The 21,774-nt window shown below is 42.0% G+C and overlaps 1 protein-coding gene across 3 annotated transcripts in view; it reads right to left on the bottom strand.

Annotated features, from left to right (window-relative positions):
• The window catches only part of ENTREP2 (endosomal transmembrane epsin interactor 2), a 1,414,087-nt gene that overhangs the window by 447,132 nt on the left and 945,181 nt on the right, over positions 1-21,774 (bottom strand). For all 3 annotated transcript variants that reach the window (XM_077263898.1, XM_077263899.1, XM_077263900.1), the window contains one exon: positions 11,726-11,857. In XM_077263898.1, coding sequence (XP_077120013.1) covers positions 11,726-11,857 — 132 coding nt within the window. The remainder of the gene's footprint in view (positions 1-11,725; positions 11,858-21,774) is intronic.

Here is a 21,774-nt window from a genome sequence, read left to right as displayed (position 1 = left end):
GACGTGTGCCTCGCATGTGGAAATGAGCCCTTATACTCACCCTCCAGCGTCTTCATATCGTACTTCACAGACACCACACTGGTCCCGCAGCTTCCAACATAATAACATACTATTATATATAATAACACCACATATAATAATATGTTATTTATGTTATTAAATATTTTACCACATTTTTTTTGCTTCAAATATTTTTTCCCCTATTTTCCACCTCTAAAACCTGGGTGCGCCTTATAGTCCAGTGCGTCTTATAGTCCGAAAAATACGGTATATTTATAAGGAATTTATCACCATGAAAATGCTATTTAATCCACTAGCAATATGTTATAGAGGAAAAAGAGCTAAGACAATTGATATATGGTTATAAGGTAAAAGAATGCTTATAACATGCAACTAAAATGTTAAAGAGCATCTGTCACCAGGTTTTTGCTACCTTATCTGAGAGCAGCATAATGTAGGAAAAGAGATCCTAATTTCAGCAATGTATCACTTAGTTTACTGAGTGCAGCAGTTGTGATACAATCAAAGTTTTAAGATGTAGCATGTTCAGAAAGCTAACCCTGCCCACACCACAGTTTTCTATGTACATTATCTATAGACAGTGAGCTGCTTATTAGAGGAGGGGTGTGGTCAAACCACAGCTCATGTGAGCTGTAGTCCAAGCAGTGGTAATCTCCTGGTGATAAAATATTTATTGTATGGGAACAAAAGCATATAGCCTAATAAGTGACACATAGCTGAAATCTGTGTCTCATCCCCTACCTCATTCTGTTCTCATATTACATGGCAAAAACCTGCTGACTAGTGATGAGCAAATATACTCGTTACTCGAGATTTCTCGAGCATGCTTGGGGGTAATCCAAGTATTTTTTAGTGCTCGGAGATTTAGTTTTTCTTTCTGCAGCTGAATGATTTACATCTGTTAGCCAGCATAAGTACATGTGGGGGTTGCCTGGTGGCTAGGGAATCCCCACATGTACTTATGCTGGCTAACAGATGTAAATCATTCAGCTGCGGCAAGAAAAACTAAATCTCCGAGCACTAAAAAATACTCGGAGGACCCTCGAGCGTGCTCGAGAAATCTCGAGTAACAAGTATATTCCCTCATCACTACTGCTGACATTTTCCCTTTTACGTCATTTTGGCTTAATGGTGCCAGCGGGTAGCCTCATTCAATGACTGACAGCCTGCATCCCATAGATGCATATGCCTCGAATGAGTGGAAACTTCAATCAAGAAACTTCATGTTATACTCAATCTTTTCCCGAATAAGCTGCAGAGGGAACCCAGATATCTGGAGCGCTCCCGATGATCAGCTGTCTGTCCTGTGCCACAGCTGCATTTGTCGTGGCTGTGTGACAATACATGAATGGAGAGCCTGTGTGTGTAAGCAGGGACCCAAACAAATTCGCTTAACTCTACTAATGACTGTAACACCCGGACCTTCCACTCTTACATGGTGATCTTTGTACATCGTTGTGGTATCATTGACATAATGTACTCGAAAATACACTAATATTATGACCATGAGAAACTTGACTCACGCTAATAAGTGAACCCATTTCCAATACTTTTGTTGATATCTTCATGTCATCAAATATAAAGACTTCTGATCCTACATTGCTTCTAAACCATAGCAATGACATTTTTTACACCTCTGTACTTACTATGATGATGCTGAGCTAAAAGGCTAACAACTTCTAAATCACATCCTTGGCTTGACAGCTCGCTGAATAGAAAAAAAAATATGAATCCTCTTGTAACAAAGAATTAGCTAGATGTTACTTTTCTAATGAATTATTTGAAGACCTACGTCATTTGGTGTTGATTTCCAACAGGGTATTAAACTCTCCTAGATGTATAACCTTGTATAACCCACACAAGCCTACTGTCTAATACTGCGCAGAACATGTGTTCTACTCACTATAGCATGAGTAATCTACAGTCACAGAGTTAAATACTTTTTCTGAAATAATTATGCCGTGTTGTACTGAACAGTACATTCTCATTATATATCTAGAAAATGGGGATTTTACATTGGATGCAAAAGTTATATGCTTGTTTTGCTTACACCAATATTTTTCTTATATAAAAATAGAATTGTTGCTCTCTGCCAGCGTTCAAATACAAGAGTCGGGAATAGTTTTCTATTCTGGGATACCGAGAACACGGCAATTAATATCGTTTCACAAAAGGCTGGAATATACTGGAACAATTGTATGGATCAAAGCAGAAACTCAATTTACTTAAAACTACTCAAGCAGAGTACACACTGACCATGAATGATTCACATTCACTTTGAACCATACTCCACTAAGCTCTAGTTTCACCTCTAGCTTGGCTTCTTCTAGTGCAGCGTTCCCCAACTCTGGTCCTCAAGAGCCACCAACAGGTCATGTTTTCAGGATTTCCTTAGTATTTCACAGATGATGGAATTATTGTCTGTGAAGGTGATGCAATTATCACCTGGACAATACTAAGGAAATCTTGAAAATTTGACCTGTTGGTGGCTCTTGAGGACCGGAGTGGGGGAACACTGTTCTAGTGCATGCCAAGTCCAGCAATGACCTGGTGTTAATTGATGTTAAAGGGAATCTGTCACCCCAATTTTCACCTATAGCTAAGGCCACCGTCATCAGGGGCTTATCTACAGCAGTCTGTAATGCTGTAGAGAAGCCCCCGATGTAACCTGAAAGATAAGAAAAACAAGTTAGATTATACTCACCCAGGGGCGTTCCCGGTTCAGTCCGGTCAAATGCGCGTCGTGATCTGAGTCCGGCCCCTCCCATCTTCATATGATGACGTCCTCTTCTTTGCTTCCTGCCGTGGCTCTGGCACAGGCGTACTTTGTCTGCCCTGTTGAGGGCAGCGTAAAGTACTGCAGTGCGCAGGCGCCGGGAAAGGTCAGAGAGGCCCGGCGCCTGCACACTGCAGTACTTTGCTCTGCCCTCAACAGGGCAGACAAAGTACGCCTGTGCCGGAGCCATGGCAACAAGCAAAGAAGAGGACACCATCCTATGAAGATGTGAGGTGCCGAACCCGGACCTGCGACACCCATCGGACCAGACCGCACCGGGACTGCCCCATGGTGAGTATAACCTAACTTGTTTTTTTTTATTTTGCAGGTTACATTGGGGGCTTACCTACAGCATTACAGAATGCTGTAGATAAGCCCCTGATGGTGGTGGCCTTAGCTTATAGGCGAAAATTGGGGTGACAGATTCCCTTTAACTGTCAGGACTAGTTAAAAGGAATTTGTCACCTTTTTGTTGCTATGTAATCTTAAAGCGTCATGATGTAGGGTAAGAAAGCCTGATTACAGCGATGTATCACTTACTAAGCTGTGTTTAGTTGTTTCAATACAATCAGTGGTTTATCAGCAGGAGCTTACCATTACCAGACAACTGGCCTCCTGCCTCCTAGTCCAGCCACGGCCCCAGCACTGACTAGCAGCTCTCTTTCATTATACAGTGTACACAGAAAACTGTGGTGTGGCAGGGGTTATACACACTTTAACATATGAGCTCTGCTATATCTGCAACAGAGAAAACTGTGACTCCAAGATAACTGCTGTACCCAGTAAACTAAGTTATATATCACTGGAATCAAAATCTCTGTCCCTACCTCATACTGCTGATAGATTACACAGCAAAAACCTGCTGACGGATTACCTTTTTAATTACACTATTTACAATTCTCCTTCTGTGAATTGATGCATCGAACAGCATGTCTAGAGGTAAATTGCCAATGTTTTCTGGATCTAGAATATTGTTCCTAATAGTTTCATCTGGACACTAGCAAAGCACAACCATTCTTTTATTATGTTGTAATCACTGAATACATTATTTTCACTGTTTCCAGTTCCCACTTGATCCATTCCAGTTGCCAGGCTCAATGCTTTTCAATATTTTCTTATGGTACTTGTCTACTTTAGATCATGCTTAAAAGGTTATTCCCAAAGTCACAATGTGGTTTACAACAATGCACATATTTGTTTATTAATTTAAGCCAGCATAACCCATTATTAAACCTTCCCCGTTTTGCACATATCACACAAAAGGATGAACCTCCAGGCTCTATTTACCTTCTAATTGCCATTGATACTATTTTGCAGTAGTTCTCATGGTCTTAGTTGATCATTTGCAGTAAAGTCTCTTTCTGCTAGCTTCCTACTAGCATAAATCTGCTCTGAGACTTGATCTTAAGGGAACTTTTACTGTCATGAATGAGGTCACTGAAAGGGATGGAGCCTTCTTCATTACAGTGCAGATCTCATGTCAGGAAGCAGGGTGGGTGTGCATGTAACTAAGAGGAGCAATGTACTGCAATATGGGACTGTATACAGGAGGCCGATAGGACAGCTGTATTGCAGGATTGGCTAAATGCGTGGAGCTAAAAGAAAACATGTATTGCAGGAGGTGGCAGCGTATTCAGAGGTCAGAAAGGAGGATACACTTCAGGTTAGGGCTTTGTGTAAAGGAGCTGAGATTAGCTGAGTTGTGTTTGTTTTCTCTTGCTCTATTGACGCATATAACAGAGAATTATCTTCTGCCATATGTATCAATAGAATAGCACTTACAGTACCACAAAACTGATCTGTCTGCAGTAAGAAACCAATATAACTCTGCAATGCCATTGTGGAAGAGTGCAGGAGAGTTGAGCTTAGTTTCTATCCAGCTAAGGATGTAAAACCACATAGTCAGCTATATAAATGTAGATGGCAGAAGATAAAATCAGGCATTGTACTGTACAGGAGAAGACAGTGCACATAACTATACAGTAAATTTTTTACCTATCATGGGGAAAATAAATATTAGATACACTGCTGATTTTGCAAGTTTTCCCACCTACAAAGTATGGAGAGGTCTGTAATTTTATCACAGGTACACTACAACTGTGAGAGACAGAATCTAAAAAAATACAAAAAATCACATTGCATGATTTTTGACATAATTAGTTTGCATTGTATTGTATGAAACGAATATTTGATACTATAGAAAACAGAACTTAATATTTGGCACATAAACCTTTGTTTGCAATTACAGAGGTAATATGTTTCCTGTAGTTCTTGACCAAGTTTTCAGCAGGGAATTTTGCCCATGCCTCCATACAGATCTTCTCCAGATCCTTCAGGTTTCAAGGCTGTCACTGGGCAACATTGAGTTTCAGCTCTCTTAAAAGATTTTCTACTGGCTAGGCCACTCCAAAACCTTGAAATGCTCCATAGTTGCCCTGGTCATGTGTGTCGGGTCATTGTCATGCTGGAAAGCCATGTCCCATCTTCAATGCTCTTACTGAAGGAAGGAGGTTGTTGACCAAAATCTCGCGATAATGACCACATCCATCCTCTCTTCAATATGGTGCAGTCATCCTGTCCCCTTTACAGAAAAGTACCCCTCAAAGTGTGCTGTTTCCCCACCATGCTTCACAGTTGGGACGGTGTTCTTGGAGTTGTACTCGTCCTTCTTCTTCCTCCATACACAGCAAGTGGAGTTGATGCCAAAAAATTCTGTTTTGGTCTCATCTGACCACATGACGCTCTCCCATGCCTCCTCTGGATCATCTAGATGGTCATAGGCAAACTTCAAACTGGCCTGGACTTGTGCTGGCATGAGCAGGGGGACCTTAAGTGCCCTGCAGTATTTTAATCCATGACGGCGTAGTGTGTTACTAACGGTAATGGTTGAGACTGTCGTCCCAGCTCTCTTCAGGTCATTGTCCAGCTTCTTTAGTATAGTTTTGGACTGATTCCTGACCTTTCTCAGAATCATCTTTACCCCACAAGGCAAGATTTTGTATGGAGTCACAGACCGAGGAAGATTGACTGTCATCTTCGGTTTCTTCCATTTTCTAATAATTACGCCAACAGTTGTTGCCTTCTTACCAAGCTGCTTGTCTATTGTCCTGCAGCCCATCCCAGCCTTTTGCAGGGCTACAATTTGTCCCTGGTGTCCTTAGACAGCTTTTTGGTCTTGGCCATGGTGGAGAGGTTGGAATGTGATTGATTGGGTGTGTGAACAGGTGTCTTTTATATCGGTAGTAAATTTAAACAGGTGAAATTAACTGTATTGAGTGCAGAGTTAGAGGGCTTCTAAGAAAAACTAACAGACCTATGAGAGCCAGAATTCTTGCTGATTGGCAGGTGACCAAATACTTATTTCATGCAATTTAAATATTTTAAAATTATACAATGTGATTTTCTGTTTTTTATTTTTAGATTCTGTCTCTCACAGTTGAAGTGTACCTACGATAAAAATTACACACTGTTAGAGCTAGAGGAACTCACCAAATAATTAGAAAGATGGTATAAGGTGCGTTTGCAGCCTGAGGTCCACCATGCAGAGATGGAACCTGCTGCTGAGTAATGATGGACTATATGGCAGTATAATGTGGATACACACACGGGTTAGCTTCACCCGATATGAAGGAAGCGAACCCTGTTGCATCACAGGGCCGCGGTACCGCACAAAGAGCACAAGCAAGGAGTCACAGAACTCTGTCCCAAGACTCAAGGAAAGAGTTCCTCTAGACCTCTTGCGCTCGACACCGCTACTGGAGTGTCAGAGTTTAACAGAAATAATAGTTTAATGAACAAGAGTGCGTGCAGTGCCGCTCTGGCGGACGCCACTAACCACCCAGACTTGGGCCAGGAAAGCGTTCTATTAGCGCATGGTGCTAATTTGGGCTTGTTTGCTTCTCTGCCTACCTACTAAAACACTGTTTCTATGCAATTTGCCAATCACTATTTTACGAAAAACTGCATTGACAGTCACACTAGTACACACACCCATGATGATGAGGATTTTGTTATTTCAGTGGAAAGTTCAATATTTCAATTCAGAAATTCTTATACAACTGACTATGTATTTTTCCATTTATTAGTCCCAGTTGTTGAGTAGGATAGATTATCTGTCACCTTAAAGATAAGATTAGCTACCATTACACATCCATAAATAATACAAATATGATACAGCTGTTAACCAGCAGTCCACAAAGTTTGTTGGATCCTATAAACAGCTCCAAGAGTTATATGCAGTAAGTCCATATTGATGTCAGTGACGTGATTTACACTCTGTATCTCTGGTAAGACAAAGTAGATGGCAAAATTGGTAACTACATGGAAGCTTTGAATTATTGACTTACATTTATTTTGTTTGCAGTTATTTCCTTTATAACAGATTATTATATTAGTTGTAATAGAATATTGCCCCAGGGCAGTAAAATAAAACTAGAACACACATTAGAACTTTTTTTCTGCTCAGATTTGTATAACAGGTATAAGGTAAATGACAAGAATAAAATTTGAGAAAAGCACAATCACAATGTCACTTTTATGAGCATGGTTATCTTTTTTGAGACTGGAATTAAGACTGGAATTGTAACGTTAGACTTAATCAAGTGGCGTAAAGGAGTAAGATGCACTTAATTCACACATCTTACAAATGCCGTGCGCACTGCCATAGACTGGAGACATTCCTGGCAAAATTGAAGGCACTAAAGTGGCATACATTTGAGTGAATTAGATGGGCTTAGCCTATCCCCGTCCTACTCACATCATGCCCGTTTTAGCAAAGTTGGTGGTAGATGGCATGAAACTGCCAAAAGTGGTAATATTTTGGTGAAATTTCTGGTAGGCAAAAATCTTTATCTTAACGTTTTATGGTGTTTGACATTTAGCATCTGGGCTCATAATTTTTCTAATGTATAAAAATGTTAGCGTTTGCAAAAACTCAAACTTCCCCTTACCTCCATCCAAAAAAAATGATAATGCATGCAAAGCAACAAAAAAACGGAGGAAACAATGAGGCAGTTTTCACTTGTTCAAAGGCCCTGTTACCTCGATATACAAATATTGTGATAAGAGTGCAGACTTCAGGACAAGTGCACTGACAGACATTAATATGTCACAGTTTCATAAGCTCAGCAGAATGAAACTGACCAGAACTGTTACTCGAGGAGGAGTACCGCCAACCAAGAAGTAAGAAAACTGCTCAAGAGACAATGTAAGAATATCCCTTTATTCCAATACATAAAAGAGACAACCCTTACAGCATGCAACAACTGTATTTGATTTACATATCCTCTAAGAAGCCAGAACTATGTTTAACCATTTTTAAGACTATTATTGTATTGAAAATGTTATTGTGCTGTCCCAAGAAGCATCTTTTTAGTGTTTTTTTAAGACATTTAATGTATATTAAACTAATTTGACACATGAAAAATGATTAGTTTTTTCTTTTTCTTTACACTATTCTTTAAGCATTTTACAGTGTTTGCTCCCCTTCTTTCATTCAGTCCCAGCAGGAACTCACAGGATGATGTTAAGCACTAATCAGCAGCTGAAGTACAGCATGTCCAGCCAATCAGCAGACAATTCCTTTTGTCTTAAACTCAGAAAATCTCTCAGTATTAGCCATAGCCTTCCACTCTTAGTAATAATCTGCAATAGTCAGTGAGCATTTCTGTGATGAAAATAGGGAATTTTTTGTTTAGGTTGTCAGAGAATCAGGCTTTTAAATCAAATTAGGTATTTCCAATGCATTAAAGGGAACCTGTCACCCCCAAAATCGAAGATGAGCTAAGCCCATCAGCATCAGGGGCTTATCTACAGCATTCTGTAATGCTGTAGATAAGCCCAATGTTTCCTGAAAGATGAGAAAAAGAGGTTAGATTATACTCACCTGGGGGGCGGTCCAGTCTGATGGGCGTCGCGGTTTGGTCCGGGGCCACCTATCTTCATTTGATGACGTACTCTTTTTGTCTTCACTCTGTGGCTCCGGCACAGGCGTACTTTGTCTGCCCTGTTGAGGGCAGAGCAAAGTACTGCAGTGCGCAGTCACCGGGAAAGGTCAGAGAGGCCCGGAGCCTGCGCACTGCAGTACTTTGCTCTGCCCTCAACATGGCAGACAAAGTACGCCTGCGCCGGAGCCACAGCGTGAATACAAGAAGAGGACGTCATAATAAAAAGATGGGAGGCCCCAGACCGGACCGCGATGCCCATTGGACCGGACGGCCCCCCCAGGTGAGTATAATCTAACCTCTTTTTCTCATCTTTCAGGATACATCGGGGGCTTATCTATAGCATTACAGAATGCTGTGGATAAGCCCCTGATGCTGATGGGCTTAGCTCATCTTCAATTTTGGGGTGACAGGTTCCCTTTAAGGGGCCTATACATTAAGGTTGGCATTACGCACAACTCGTTGGAGTATAATTAACCTAATTCATTAAGCAGAGCACACTGCTTAAAGGGAACCTGAAAGCTGATACATGCTGCCTGATCCATGGGCAGCATGTATCAGATGTTGACTGCACAATTTCAGTCATATAAGAAACACTAAGGATTTTCAGAGAATAACAGTTTACTAGCCCCCGAGGACAAGCCGTGCGTGAGACTAGTCAGACGTGTCCTTGTCGACTGTATCCCGCCACTGCTCGAGAGTGACAAGTTTCTCCTTGCTTGCATGTGTAGGGTTAGACCTGTCACTCCAAAGCTGCAGGTGGGGAGAAGCCAGCCAGTGGCCAGCCTGTCCGACTGGACTCCTATGCAGCTCGATCCCCAGCAGTTTATAAATTGTGTTTTTCACTGAAATGCTGAAGCGTTTCAGAGTTAAAAAGCCAGTTTGGGGGCTAATGTGAGGTCCATTATATACTGTAGTTTGGAGGGTAATGTGGGGGCCATTATGCAGCATAGACGCTAATGTAGGGGCCATTATACAGTTTGGCGCTAATGCCGGAGGCCATTATACAGTGTGTGGGCCATAATACAGTGTGAGTTCTACTGTTGAGGCAATTATAAATTGTGAGGGCTTTTGTGGGGGTATTTATATTGTGTTTTGGGGGAGAAGTGTAGGCTACGTATAGAGGAGCTGTGGGTATATTATACTGTATATAGCAGAGCTGTGAGCCCACCATACTGTGTATACGGGAGCTGTGGGGACATCATACTCTGCATAAAGGAGCTGTGGGTCCACCATACTGTATATAGTGGAGTTGTTGGGGAATCATACTCTGTATAAGGGAGCTGTGGGCCCATTATAGTGCATATAATGATGCTGTGGGGACATCAGACTCTGTATAAGGGAGCTGTGGGCCCAACATACTGTGAATAGAGGAGCTGTACTTTGTGGGACTCAGTGCACATTATTAAATGTTAAGTGGGGTCTTAAGCAGCATTGTTATAGTAGCAGTCAGACGGGGCAAAATGTGGATACTGTTTTCTAGGGAATTTGCTCAGGGTATTAATATTTTCTAGGGCCAATTTTACAATCTAGAGGAGGAGTCATTATTACTATGTAAGGGGCACAGTGGTTGGCATTATTATGTGTGGCAAACAGTAGCAATGTTATTGTGCCAAACAGCAGGTGCAGTTATAGGGACACAAATGGCAGCAAGAGGCTTAGTATTGGGGTATCAGTAGGATGAGGTGTTTGTGCAGGTTGGGAATTGATGGGGATGATGCTGGAAATATGAGAAGTCAGATGTGTCTGTGTTGCAATCTCTGCAGGTGAGTCCTGGCTGGAATAAACTGTCATGTTGTCTGGGCCAAATGGAAAAAAAAGTGAAAAATGAATGACTCCATCAGAAAGAACGTCAGCGGTAAGTCATTATCTATAACTCTACAGTGATCACTTGTATGTTTTAAAAGACTGATATCTACAACTATATGGTCACCGTATGGTGGTAATAACACTGTGCCACCATAGTTGTAATCAGGGTTACCGGTTAAGGGCCCACTCAGATGTTCGTCCCCTGAGCTGAACCCCTAGCTACGCCTTTGCAGCTGGGGTATGGTATGGATGTAAGGGGGTTACCTTCTCTGCTCCGTGCCTGGAACCACTTAGTTGTGCAGCAGGTTTCCCTGGGGGCAGACTTAGAGGCTGGGACAGGAAGGAAACTGGGCTGAGAGAGAAAAGAGGCGCGGTTTCCAGGGCTAGAGCAGCGTGCACAGCAGAGAGAGCAGAGTGTGCAGCAGAGAGAGAAGTGTGTGCAGCAGAGAGAGCAGCGGATACAGCGGACAGAACAGCACGAAGCTGCGCTCCGGGGAGGAGAGAGAGAGCTCCAGGTTGGAGGACTGAGACAGGAAGATTGTCCAGAAAGACTGCATCTTGTGAGTACGTGAAAGTGGACTCTGCTGTGACTGGAGAGGTGCGCCCTGATGCTCGTGCAAAGACAGTGACCCGTGCAAAGACAGTGACTCGTGCAGAGACAGTAGCCCCTAGCACCCATGGCATTAGTGCAGAGCCCCTGATTCCTGTTGGGAGACCCAATAATAGACTGAGCATCGTTTTCCCGAGATAGGCTGCACTGTTGAGGCTGAAGACTCAGAGCACAGGGGACCCCATTTGCCTAGCATCCCCTCTACTCACCACAGTAACCCCTCAAACCCCAGGTTGCGGATTCCCAGAGACTACACAGCTCACGGATAACAGAGGGACGACGCGTGCCGCTGTTTCCCGGTGCCTACGTTGGAGAAGACGACAGTACAAGCAAGTCCTCATCAGACTGATAAGTGTTTTTCCCAAGAACTTCCGTTTACTTCTGTTATACAGCTTCCCATATATTTATCACCGTTATTTCTGCAGTTTATATTCTACTGTTTTCTCCCTGCGAGAATATTGCCCCTGTTAATAAACCCCCCTCAACAGTTGGTCCGTCTGTTCCGTGGTGACATAGTCTACCCTGCACTCTATTACATGGACATGTCAAGGACTAAGATTTTCTTACCTTAAGTGTCAATCGCACTGCACTGCACTCCTGCAAGGGATTGAGTTTCAGTGTTTCTCCAGGGTTGCTACAACCAGATGTTTGATGTTGCATTTCACAACAAACACAGACTCCATCGCTGTTAATATTTATCTAAGAGAAAACATAATAGAGATTTTATAAACTATTCTTAATGCAAGTAAAATTACATATCATTGAACAGTCCAAATGAATCAAAATGACCTTATAGTTGTTATTGTGTATTGAGTTTTTAGAAATAACAAAATTATTCTTACATTTCTTACAATCTAAAAGGTTACAGACAATCATGTTATTAGAATATTATATTAATGAAACAGAGATGTTTAATTTTTAATGTCACCGCCAGCATTATGGTTTCCACTCATAGCACAACCATGACTCCTACTGTATGATAGATCTATTGTTGAACAGATTTCATTGTTTACTGATTGCAATAGTGAGTTGGGGGGCTGTTTCAATGTCAGCACCAGGCCCCGTCCCCTCCATCAAACTTACAACAGTCTCTGCATCCTGGATACAAATACAGTTGGAAGCAATTATGGAGCAGAGAGCCTTCATCTACATGTTCCATCATTTTCCCTGTGTGTCTGTGCTCTGATGCTTCAGTGCTGTGGGATTGATGACATTGCTACATTTCACCAGCTGTGCAGAGCTTCATAACACATACTGCAGAGACTACAGCAGCAGGAGAGCAAGGAGAGGTGAGAAGTTCTATATTTCTTTTTAATCTTAACAATGAGTATAGGCCAAATATTTTTTTTCGAAGGGTGGGGGGATGGGCAATCAAGCAGCCTGTGTGGCTTAAATGTGTTACCATATCCTGAAGTGTCTCAGGACTTGTCTCCCAATGACTACATCTGGGATGTGATTGGTCACCAATTGCAAAAGGAGCAGCCACCAGTGTATCCTGATGATTTGTATGCTTGTATTTCTGCATGTGGCATAATGTAAATTAAAAAATCTATTATATTGCACGTGGCTTACATACTTAATAAATCAAAATGAGTGATTATCAAGCATTAGAATGCTCAAGTGCTCGGTACTCTAATCGAGCAAGTCAGACGCTCGGATGGCCTCGATTCAAGTTAATGACTATGATGGAAGTCAATGGGAAACTCAAGCATTTTTCTTGAAGCCCTTACCAGAAGGGTTGGGGGGCAGGAAAATCGCTGAAATGGATGGAAACTGCTCTCAAAAAGACATTTTTAAAATGTTAACATTTTACTACCTTATCTGGGCATGTGGTGTGTGTGACATGGTCAGACACATCCTGTTTAATTTACGAAGGAAACTCTGAAGCTCACAAACCCAATGCAAACAGTGCATGAACTGCACAAATAAGAAGGAAGAGGGACTCCAAAACACCCAGTATTAGACATAAAGGAGGGCTTCATACACATTCTGTTTAAATTGTTAGGCAGTGGGACTCCTTGACTCATACTGTATAGCCTATGCACAATGTGCAAGGGCTGCCAAAAATTAGAAGGAGGGACGGCAATGCACCCTGGTAGACCAAAATATTGAAAGACTGCTGCATGATAATCCTCTAAAATTTTGGAGACAGTGACGCATAATGACCTTCTAAAAATTTGTTGAGAGAGACACATAATGGCCCTCTAAAATTTTAGTGAGGGTGAAAGATAATGACATTCTAAAAATTTGGAGAGGGTGACACAAAATGTCACTTTAAAAATTTGGAGAGAGTGACTATAATGACTTTGTAAAAATTTGCAGAGAATGATGCATAATGACCTTCTAGGTCTTTAGAGACAGTGATGCATAATGACCCTCTAAAAATTTGGAGAGAGTGAAGCATAATGACCTTCTAAAAATTTGGAGACAGTGATGCATAGTGGCCCTTTAAAATAGTGGAGAGTGACCATAATGACCCTCTAAAAATTTGCAGAGAATGAGGCATAGTGACCATCTAAAAATTCATAGAGTTACTTATAATGACACTACATTTGAATTGGCTTTATTCTTCACTGCTGTCAGAGAGATTGAGTGAGAACTGCTTGATGACCCTATAAAGATTTTGAGTGAGGGCCACCTGATGACCCAACATTTGCATTGGCTTTTTGTTTTGCTGCTGTCATCAGGTGGGTTGAAAAGTCTGGGTTAATCCAGGCCATGTACATTTTGAGTGAGGGCCGCATTATTACTCTATAAAGATTTTGAGTGAGGACTGCCTGAGGACCCAACATTTGAATTTCCTTTATGTTCTGCTGCTGTCATCCGATGGGATTGAGAATTCTGGGCCAATCTAGGCCTTGTTCATTTTGAGCGAGTGCCACATGATGACCTTATGTTTAAAGTTTTTGAGTGAGGGATGCCTGATGACCCTGTTGATATGGTGGAGGAGGACAAGAAATGGAAGAAATTGTGAAGAGCAGAACAAAAATGGTTACCTCAATGAACCATTTTAAAAAGAATTTGTGATAAATATTGACCTGTCCATTCAAGGACATTTTAGCTATAGTATGAAGTCCTGTTTTTCTTGTCTGTGGAATTGCCTTTGTACTGTTTGTTGTGAAACTGCCGCCCACGAAACTGTTTTTTTCTTTCTTTCCTGTTTTGTCTCTTTGTTTAAACATGCAAAACTTGTATAACCACTGAACCTACCGATACAACTATATAAAGAAGGGATAGCACCTTGAAGGCAGGCGTGCTTCAGAGACTTCCCAGTGATACACTATACAAGACGTGTCTTGTGTATTATTTCTGGTGATTCCCCACTTCCAAAGGCTACTCCGACTGAGTGTGATCCTGACATTTCCTGGCGCCTGAACAGGGACCCGAGGTCTGTGTATTCCTTCAAGAACACCGGCAGAATACGAACGAAAAGAGAATCTGGGATAATGGACGGCAGATGAACAAAAACCTGGCCAGGTAAGAGACACTTTTAGATGTCTTATATCTGCCCTGCACTGTCCGTAAGATTTTCTGTGTCGTGTTCTTTAGCGGGTAGTTCTAGTAGAGGAGGATACCTATAGCTCAGGTTCTTGAACTATTTAGGAATTGATCACCTCACGGAGTATGGCATTGAATGAGAGTGAATGTGAATAAAAGGTGTGTGGAAGTTGGGAATAGCCCTATAAGCCGCCCAGGGTGTTGAAACAGAAGAAGTGACTGTCCCACTGGGCAACGTGGTTGCGTCCTTTCGGGGAGACCTCCGCGCCTATGGTTCAATCTCTGACCCTGTCTTTGACAAAAACCTGGTGACGGATAAGTGTATGATAGTATGAGCCCAGGACAGATAAATTAGCCTGGGACAAGATACGTTGTATGTTCTTTTTCTTTTTCCGTCTGGTTGCATTTGTGTTGTTTGCTATAGGTGTAGGAATCAGGATTTTCTTACATCAACACAGTTTAAACATCCTAGCTCCTTAGGAAGAAGGTAACGAGGTATTCTCATACCCAAACGCCACCTAGGGCAAGAAAAGACATCCTAGCTCCTTAGGAAGAAGGTAACGAGGTATTCTCATACCCAAACGCCACCTAGGGCAAGAAAGCTCAGGATAAGAAAATGGGGAATAAGCAAACAAAGTCGGAACCAGAAGAATTAGATATCTATACTATCATAAAGGAGAGAAGTGGTGAAGATGCCACTAAGGGGCTGAGAAAGATTTTTAGTAAGTTTGGAGTTACTAGGGCAGAAGCTTTTAGTAGAAAACTATGGGAAGGAATTCAGGAAAGAAAAAAAGGCATAATCAGAGACAAGAAATGGATAGATCAGATCCAAGCATTAATTGATGTCTCTAGGGTAGCAGAAAATGAGGGATGGACATATAATCAACAGAGTAAAAAGTGGTGTATTAGACCCGCAGGCTGTGGAGAAAAACAAAATGTGGAATCTAAAAATGCCCCACCCCCATACCTTAACCCACATGCCCCATCTTTTCTCCAAACACCACCTCAAAGTTTAGCCGGACCAGGAGGATGGGTATGTCCGCACTGTGGACAACAAAATCCAGACTGGAGAAATGATTGCCTAGCCTGTGGTACACCTAGACATGGCGCTGTACTTGCCCCTGTTAGGGTAGTACCAAGACCCTTTAGGGAACCTGGTGCTGACGGAGTAATGGGAACTAGATACCACCAAACTCGACAATATTTCCCTTGGTCCCCCGCTGAAGGCATGTCTCTCTTGCATAACGCACCAGATCCCACCCAGTGTCCAGTTAGATTTGCACAATATATACAGCAAATTATGCAGACTCACGCAGGAGTTTGGGCAGATGGAGAAGAATTATGTAGAATGAAAATGACTCCTGGACTCTTCCAGGAGCTATTAGCAAATCTACAGGTACATAGGCCCCAAGCAGGAGATGGTGCCTTACAAACGATAGAATCAGGTACGCAATTTGTAGATCACTTAATGGTTTTCATGAGGGAGAGACAGAGGCAGAGAGGAACAACGGGAGTGGTGGCTCAGAAATCTGGACAATCAGTAGACGAATATTACCTAAGTGTAGAAAATAATTTCAGAGATGAAGGCATGGATCTAACTGCTCCAGGAATGATGAGGTTAGTTACAAAAACCTTTATAGATGGATTGTCTCCAAAAGTGAAGGAAAAGCTTAAGGCCGCAACCCCTGATTGGAGAACCTTGGAAGACCCACACCTGGCTAGACAGAAAGCTGTAGGGATAGAAATGGACTTAAGAGAAAATTCTAAGCCAGTAAGAATTGCACAGGCTAATACTGGCTCTGCTAATCAAAAGTTTACTTGTCATTACTGTAAGAAGCCAGGACATTTCCAAAGGGAATGTAGGAAGAGAAAAGCAGATATAGATTCAGGAACCTTTGTACCCAAAAATAGGATAAATAACCCAGCGCCTGATCAAACAGACAGCTCAGAATGACTGAAAGTTATGCAGGTCTCTCTTCCTTCTAGAAGACCAATAATACAAGTTGAGGTTGAGGGTAAAAATGTACCTTTTCTGATAGATACGGGAGCAACATCCTCCATTTTAAATCAGGACTTTTTACCATATCCTGACAATATATCCTCAAAGGTTACATATGCAGAAGGGTATGATGGTAAAATTCAGGCGTTGCCCTTTACAAAACCTTTAAATGTGAGCTTTGGCCCTAAAACTTTTGTATCCAAATTTTTATTTGCTAAAGGTGCACCTACCTGCTTGTTGGGTACTGATGTCTTAAGTAAAATGCATGCAAACATCCATTTTAGAGAAGATGGCACAGTTATGCTGACCATCCCTGAAGATGCAGAAACTCTGGAACCATATGTTAGAATACAGGCAATGGAGGATTTTCCCGAAATTTACACTCAACAAGCAAAAATTGACTTGTCTCGGGTTCCTGACAGCCTATGGGCAAAAGGAGACACTGATGTAGGATTCTTATCAGTAGCTCCTATACTGTTAGAAACTGCCCCGGGAACCATTTTACCTCAGCTCAGGCAATACCCCATCAGCGCCCAGCAAGAACAGGCGATTTCTCAACAAATTCAGGATTATGTGTTACAAGGTGTTTTGGTAGAAATCAGGTCACCCGCCAATACACCCTTATATCTTGTTAAAAAGAAAGTGTCCTCCAAAGAAACTATGGTGAAATATCGCATGGTGCACGACTTACGGGAAATCAATAAGGTTTTGGCACCGGTCACCCCTGTGGTACCGAATCCTCATACCTTACTGTCTCAAATTCCCAGCACTGCTGCATATTTTACGGTAATTGACTTATCAAACGCATTTTTTTCTGTGCCACTACATAAGAACTGTTGGCATTTGTTTGCCTTTACATTCAAGGGTAAACAATTAGCATGGACAAGATTGCCACAAGGTATGGTACACTCACCAACTTTGTACTCTGAAGCAATGCAGACCGTGCTAAAAAATTTCATCCCAGAACCAGGAGTAGTCATTCTACAGTATGTAGATGATTTACTTATTTGTTGCCCTGATGAGCAGACGGCAGTTACCTCAACTGTTAATTTCTTAATTTTCCTAGCGCAAGAAGGCTGTAAAGTAAATAGACAGAAACTCCAGGCTTGTCAACAAACAGTCGTGTTTTTAGGTCACTGCATATCACAGGGCATCAGACACCTCACACCTCAACGTACGGAAGCCATACGTAACATGCTTGAACCCAGGAATCACAAACAGCTGCGTGCTTTCCTAGGTATTGTTTCACACTGTAGACAGTGGATGATACATGCAAGTCAACTCATGCAGCCTTTATATGACTGTATTGCCAACACGCCATATTCACTCAGTGAAGAGGCTAAACAGTCATTTTCTCCTTTGAAAACAGCACTGGTATCAGCTCCGGCTTTGGGACTCCCAGACTACACTAAACCTTTTCAATTGATGGCAGCTGAGATATCCTCACATGCTACAGGGGTGCTCACACAAAAACATGGAAACAAACAGAGACCGGTGGCATACATATCAGCTCATCTGGACCCTGTAGCTAGAGCCGCACCTTCTTGTGTAAGAGTAGTAGCCGCAATTTCACTGTTATTAGATAAAGCTTCTGAGATTGTTCTTGATCACCCACTTCTAGTTCAGACCACTCATGATGTACATGGCATTCTTAACCAGGTCCAACCTAAACATATTTCAATGGCCAGACACCTCCGTCTCCAATGTTCCCTACTACTGCCGCCCAACATTTCCTTTGCCAGGATTCAGACTCTTAATCTCGCGTCTTTGCTCCCTTTAGAGTCTGAGGGGGGTACCATACCTGAGGAAACTGCACTCTCCAACTCCTTTGACCCATCAAAGTCAATGCATGATTGTGTACAATTAATGGAACAAGAGACTCAGGGCTTATGTAATGTACGTGACAAGCCACTCTGTAATGCTACATTTGAACTTTTCATAGATGGCAGTAGATATGCAGATATGAATGGACAATTTCATACAGGTTATGCGGCAGTAACTCAGCATGAAGTGCTGAAAGCAGAACCTCTCCCTGCTAATCAGTCTGCACAAGAAGCAGAACTTACGGCATTGGTTGAAGCTCTAAAAATAGCCAAAGATCAGACAGCAAACATATACACTGATTCTAGATATGCACATGGCATTATTTTCGATTTTGGCGTAATATGGAGAGCCAGAGGTTATATGACTGCTTCAGGCCAACCTGTTAAACATGCCTCCCTCATTAGACAGATTCTGGAGGCAGCACAAGAAACTAAAGAAATAGCGGTGATAAAGGTAGCTGCACATGTGAGACTCGACACCGAGGAAGCCAGGGGTAACGATAAAGCCGACAAGGCAGCAAAACAGGCAGCACGTAAACCCTTACATCATGCCCACACACTAGATAGCTCTGAAGATGATGAGGAGAGATTGAAGGAAGCTCAGAAACAGGTAGACGACGAAGAACGAGGGCAGTGGCAGAAAAAAGGGGCAGAAGATCAGCAAGGATTATGGAAAAAAGGAACTTTGTTGTGTTTACCCAGAGCCTGGTACCCCGCAGTGGCAAGTGACCTCCACCTACCCACGCATGTGTCGGCAAATGGTATGACGCTCAAGGTAAAAGAAAGGTGGTTGGCTCCAGGCTTTGGTAATTTTGCTCGGAACATGTGTGCTGCATGCGCTATATGCCTGGCACACAATCCAGGTCAGACCATTAAAACCCCAACCAAGCATCATGTAAGACCACTGTATCCCTTTCAAAGACTCCAGATCGACTACATCCAACTTCCTAGGTACAATGGATACGAATATGTGCTTGTGTGTGTGGACATGTTCTCAGGGTGGCCAGAGGCTTATCCAGTTCGTAAAGCCTCAGCAAAAACTACTGCCATTAAAATAGCACATGAACTGATACCCCGTTACGGCATGCCTGAGGTGATCGAGTCAGATAGGGGTACCCATTTTACTGGGGAAATATTCCAGAATGTTATGAAAATGTTGGGAGTAGAAAACCAGTTTCACACTCCGTATCACCCACAGAGTTCAGGTAAAGTGGAAAGATTAAATGGAACAATAAAATTAAAAATCCAGAAGGCCATGGCAGAAACAGGAAAGCCTTGGACCGAGTGTCTACCACTTGCCCTGTATTCCATCCGAAACGCCCCAAGGGGGAAGGCTAAGCTGTCACCACATGAGATTCTTTTTGGTAGAGCAGCAAATTTGGGTTGTTATTTTCCACAACAACTGATGTTGAATACTAAGACTTTAACTGCTTATGTACAAGAATTACAAAAACGTTTAACTAAAGTGCATTCGCAAGTTTTTGCTTCCCTTCCAGATCCAGAAAATCTCGAAGGAGGCCACAAGTTGGAACCTGGTGATCAAGTCTACGTGAAAAGACACACCAGAAAGACTCTGGAACCGAGATTTGACGGACCTTTCCAAGTCCTGTTAACAACTCCAACAGCAGTCAAGCTTGAAGGAAAGGCATCATGGATACATGCAAGCCATTGCAAAAAAGCAGTATAAGACTCATGATATTGATGTTAGTAATGTTAACCTCAACGGAATGCATGTATGTGGGAATCCCGCAGCCGGGTACTGTAGCCCCTTGGGACAAAAACCCTCTTGGTGTATGCTTCAGAATGTATCTAGTTTTGTGGATTTGGCTCACAGATTGGTATTGCAGCACTCAGCTTTGTGGGATCTGCCTGAGGGTACATTTTGGATATGCGGAGAAGGAGCATATAAATGGCTTCCCGTAGGTATAAAGGGTACTTGTACATTAGGACGCCTAACCCCGGCTACTTTCATAATTTCGAATAAACAAGTGAATATGCAAGCCGTGCCCAAGCACACATTGTATAAAAGAGCTGCAGATAACTCACCACGTCCCTCGGGGAGGCCGCATATAGTACAAATGGGAATTCCCAACAAAATTGCTAGTACCATTTTTATTTATCCTATGTTAACACAGATGTGGGATAAATTAGTTAGAGCCACGGATTATCTAGATGATCAGATTTGGGATATATTGGACATATTAAATACTAGTATAGCTGTACAGAATCAGCTTATAATAATCACTAACCAACATACCCTGGTATTGGATTACCTAACTGCCTCACAAGGGGGTATGTGTCAAATCATCGGACCCACCTGCTGTCATTATATAGACCCAAATAGTACTATGAGTATGAGATTTAAATTAGAAGACGTACAACGACTCAGGGATCAGTATGACAAAGACAATGACCAAAATAAGGATAGCTGGTGGTCAGATACCTTTTCTTTTCTTAACCCGGCCAATTGGTTCAGAGGGATCGGTGGGTGGGTTACCAGGATTATGCAAAGCCTAATACATACAGTTATGGTTATTGTAATTATATATGTATTATTCAAGGTTGTACTCAAGGGTATCTCGGTATGCACAAATAAATTTTGTGTAATGGATGCGAGAATATAAAGGTTTTTTTTTTTTCTTTTTTTGTTGTAATATCACAAAAAGAATGACTAAAATGATCGTCTATATGACAAGGTTTTGAATGGAATATGTCAAAGGGGGGATTGTGAAGAGCAGAACAAAAATGGTTACCTCAATGAACCATTTTAAAAAGAATTTGTGATAAATATTGACCTGTCCATTCAAGGACATTTTAGCTATAGTATGAAATCCTGTTTTTCTTGTCTGTGGAATTGCCTTTGTACTGTTTGTTGTGAAACTGCCGCCCACGAAACTGTTTTTTTCTTTCTTTCCTGTTTTGTCTCTTTGTTTAAACATGCAAAACTTGTATAACCACTGAACCTACCGATACAACTATATAAAGAAGGGATAGCACCTTGAAGGCAGGCGTGCTTCAGAGACGTGTCTTGTGTATTATTTCTGGTGATTCCCCACTTCCAAAGGCTACTCCGACTGAGTGTGATCCTGACAAAATCATGAACCATATAACATTTTTTGAGTGGGAAGGGGTGCATGAGAATAGACCAGAAAAAAAAGCAATTGGCTTTACGTTCCACTGCTGTCATCCAGTGAAAAATGTAATGGGGTCTGAATACTTTCTGTATCCACTATATATATTACATAGATAGATAGATAGATAGATAGATAGATAAAGAGCCAGCAATTCAGCATCTG

This window comes from Ranitomeya variabilis, chromosome 5 (assembly GCF_051348905.1).
Source record: "Ranitomeya variabilis isolate aRanVar5 chromosome 5, aRanVar5.hap1, whole genome shotgun sequence".
Classification (NCBI taxonomy): domain Eukaryota; kingdom Metazoa; phylum Chordata; class Amphibia; order Anura; family Dendrobatidae; genus Ranitomeya; species Ranitomeya variabilis.
This window is presented reverse-complemented; position numbering and strand designations above follow the sequence as displayed.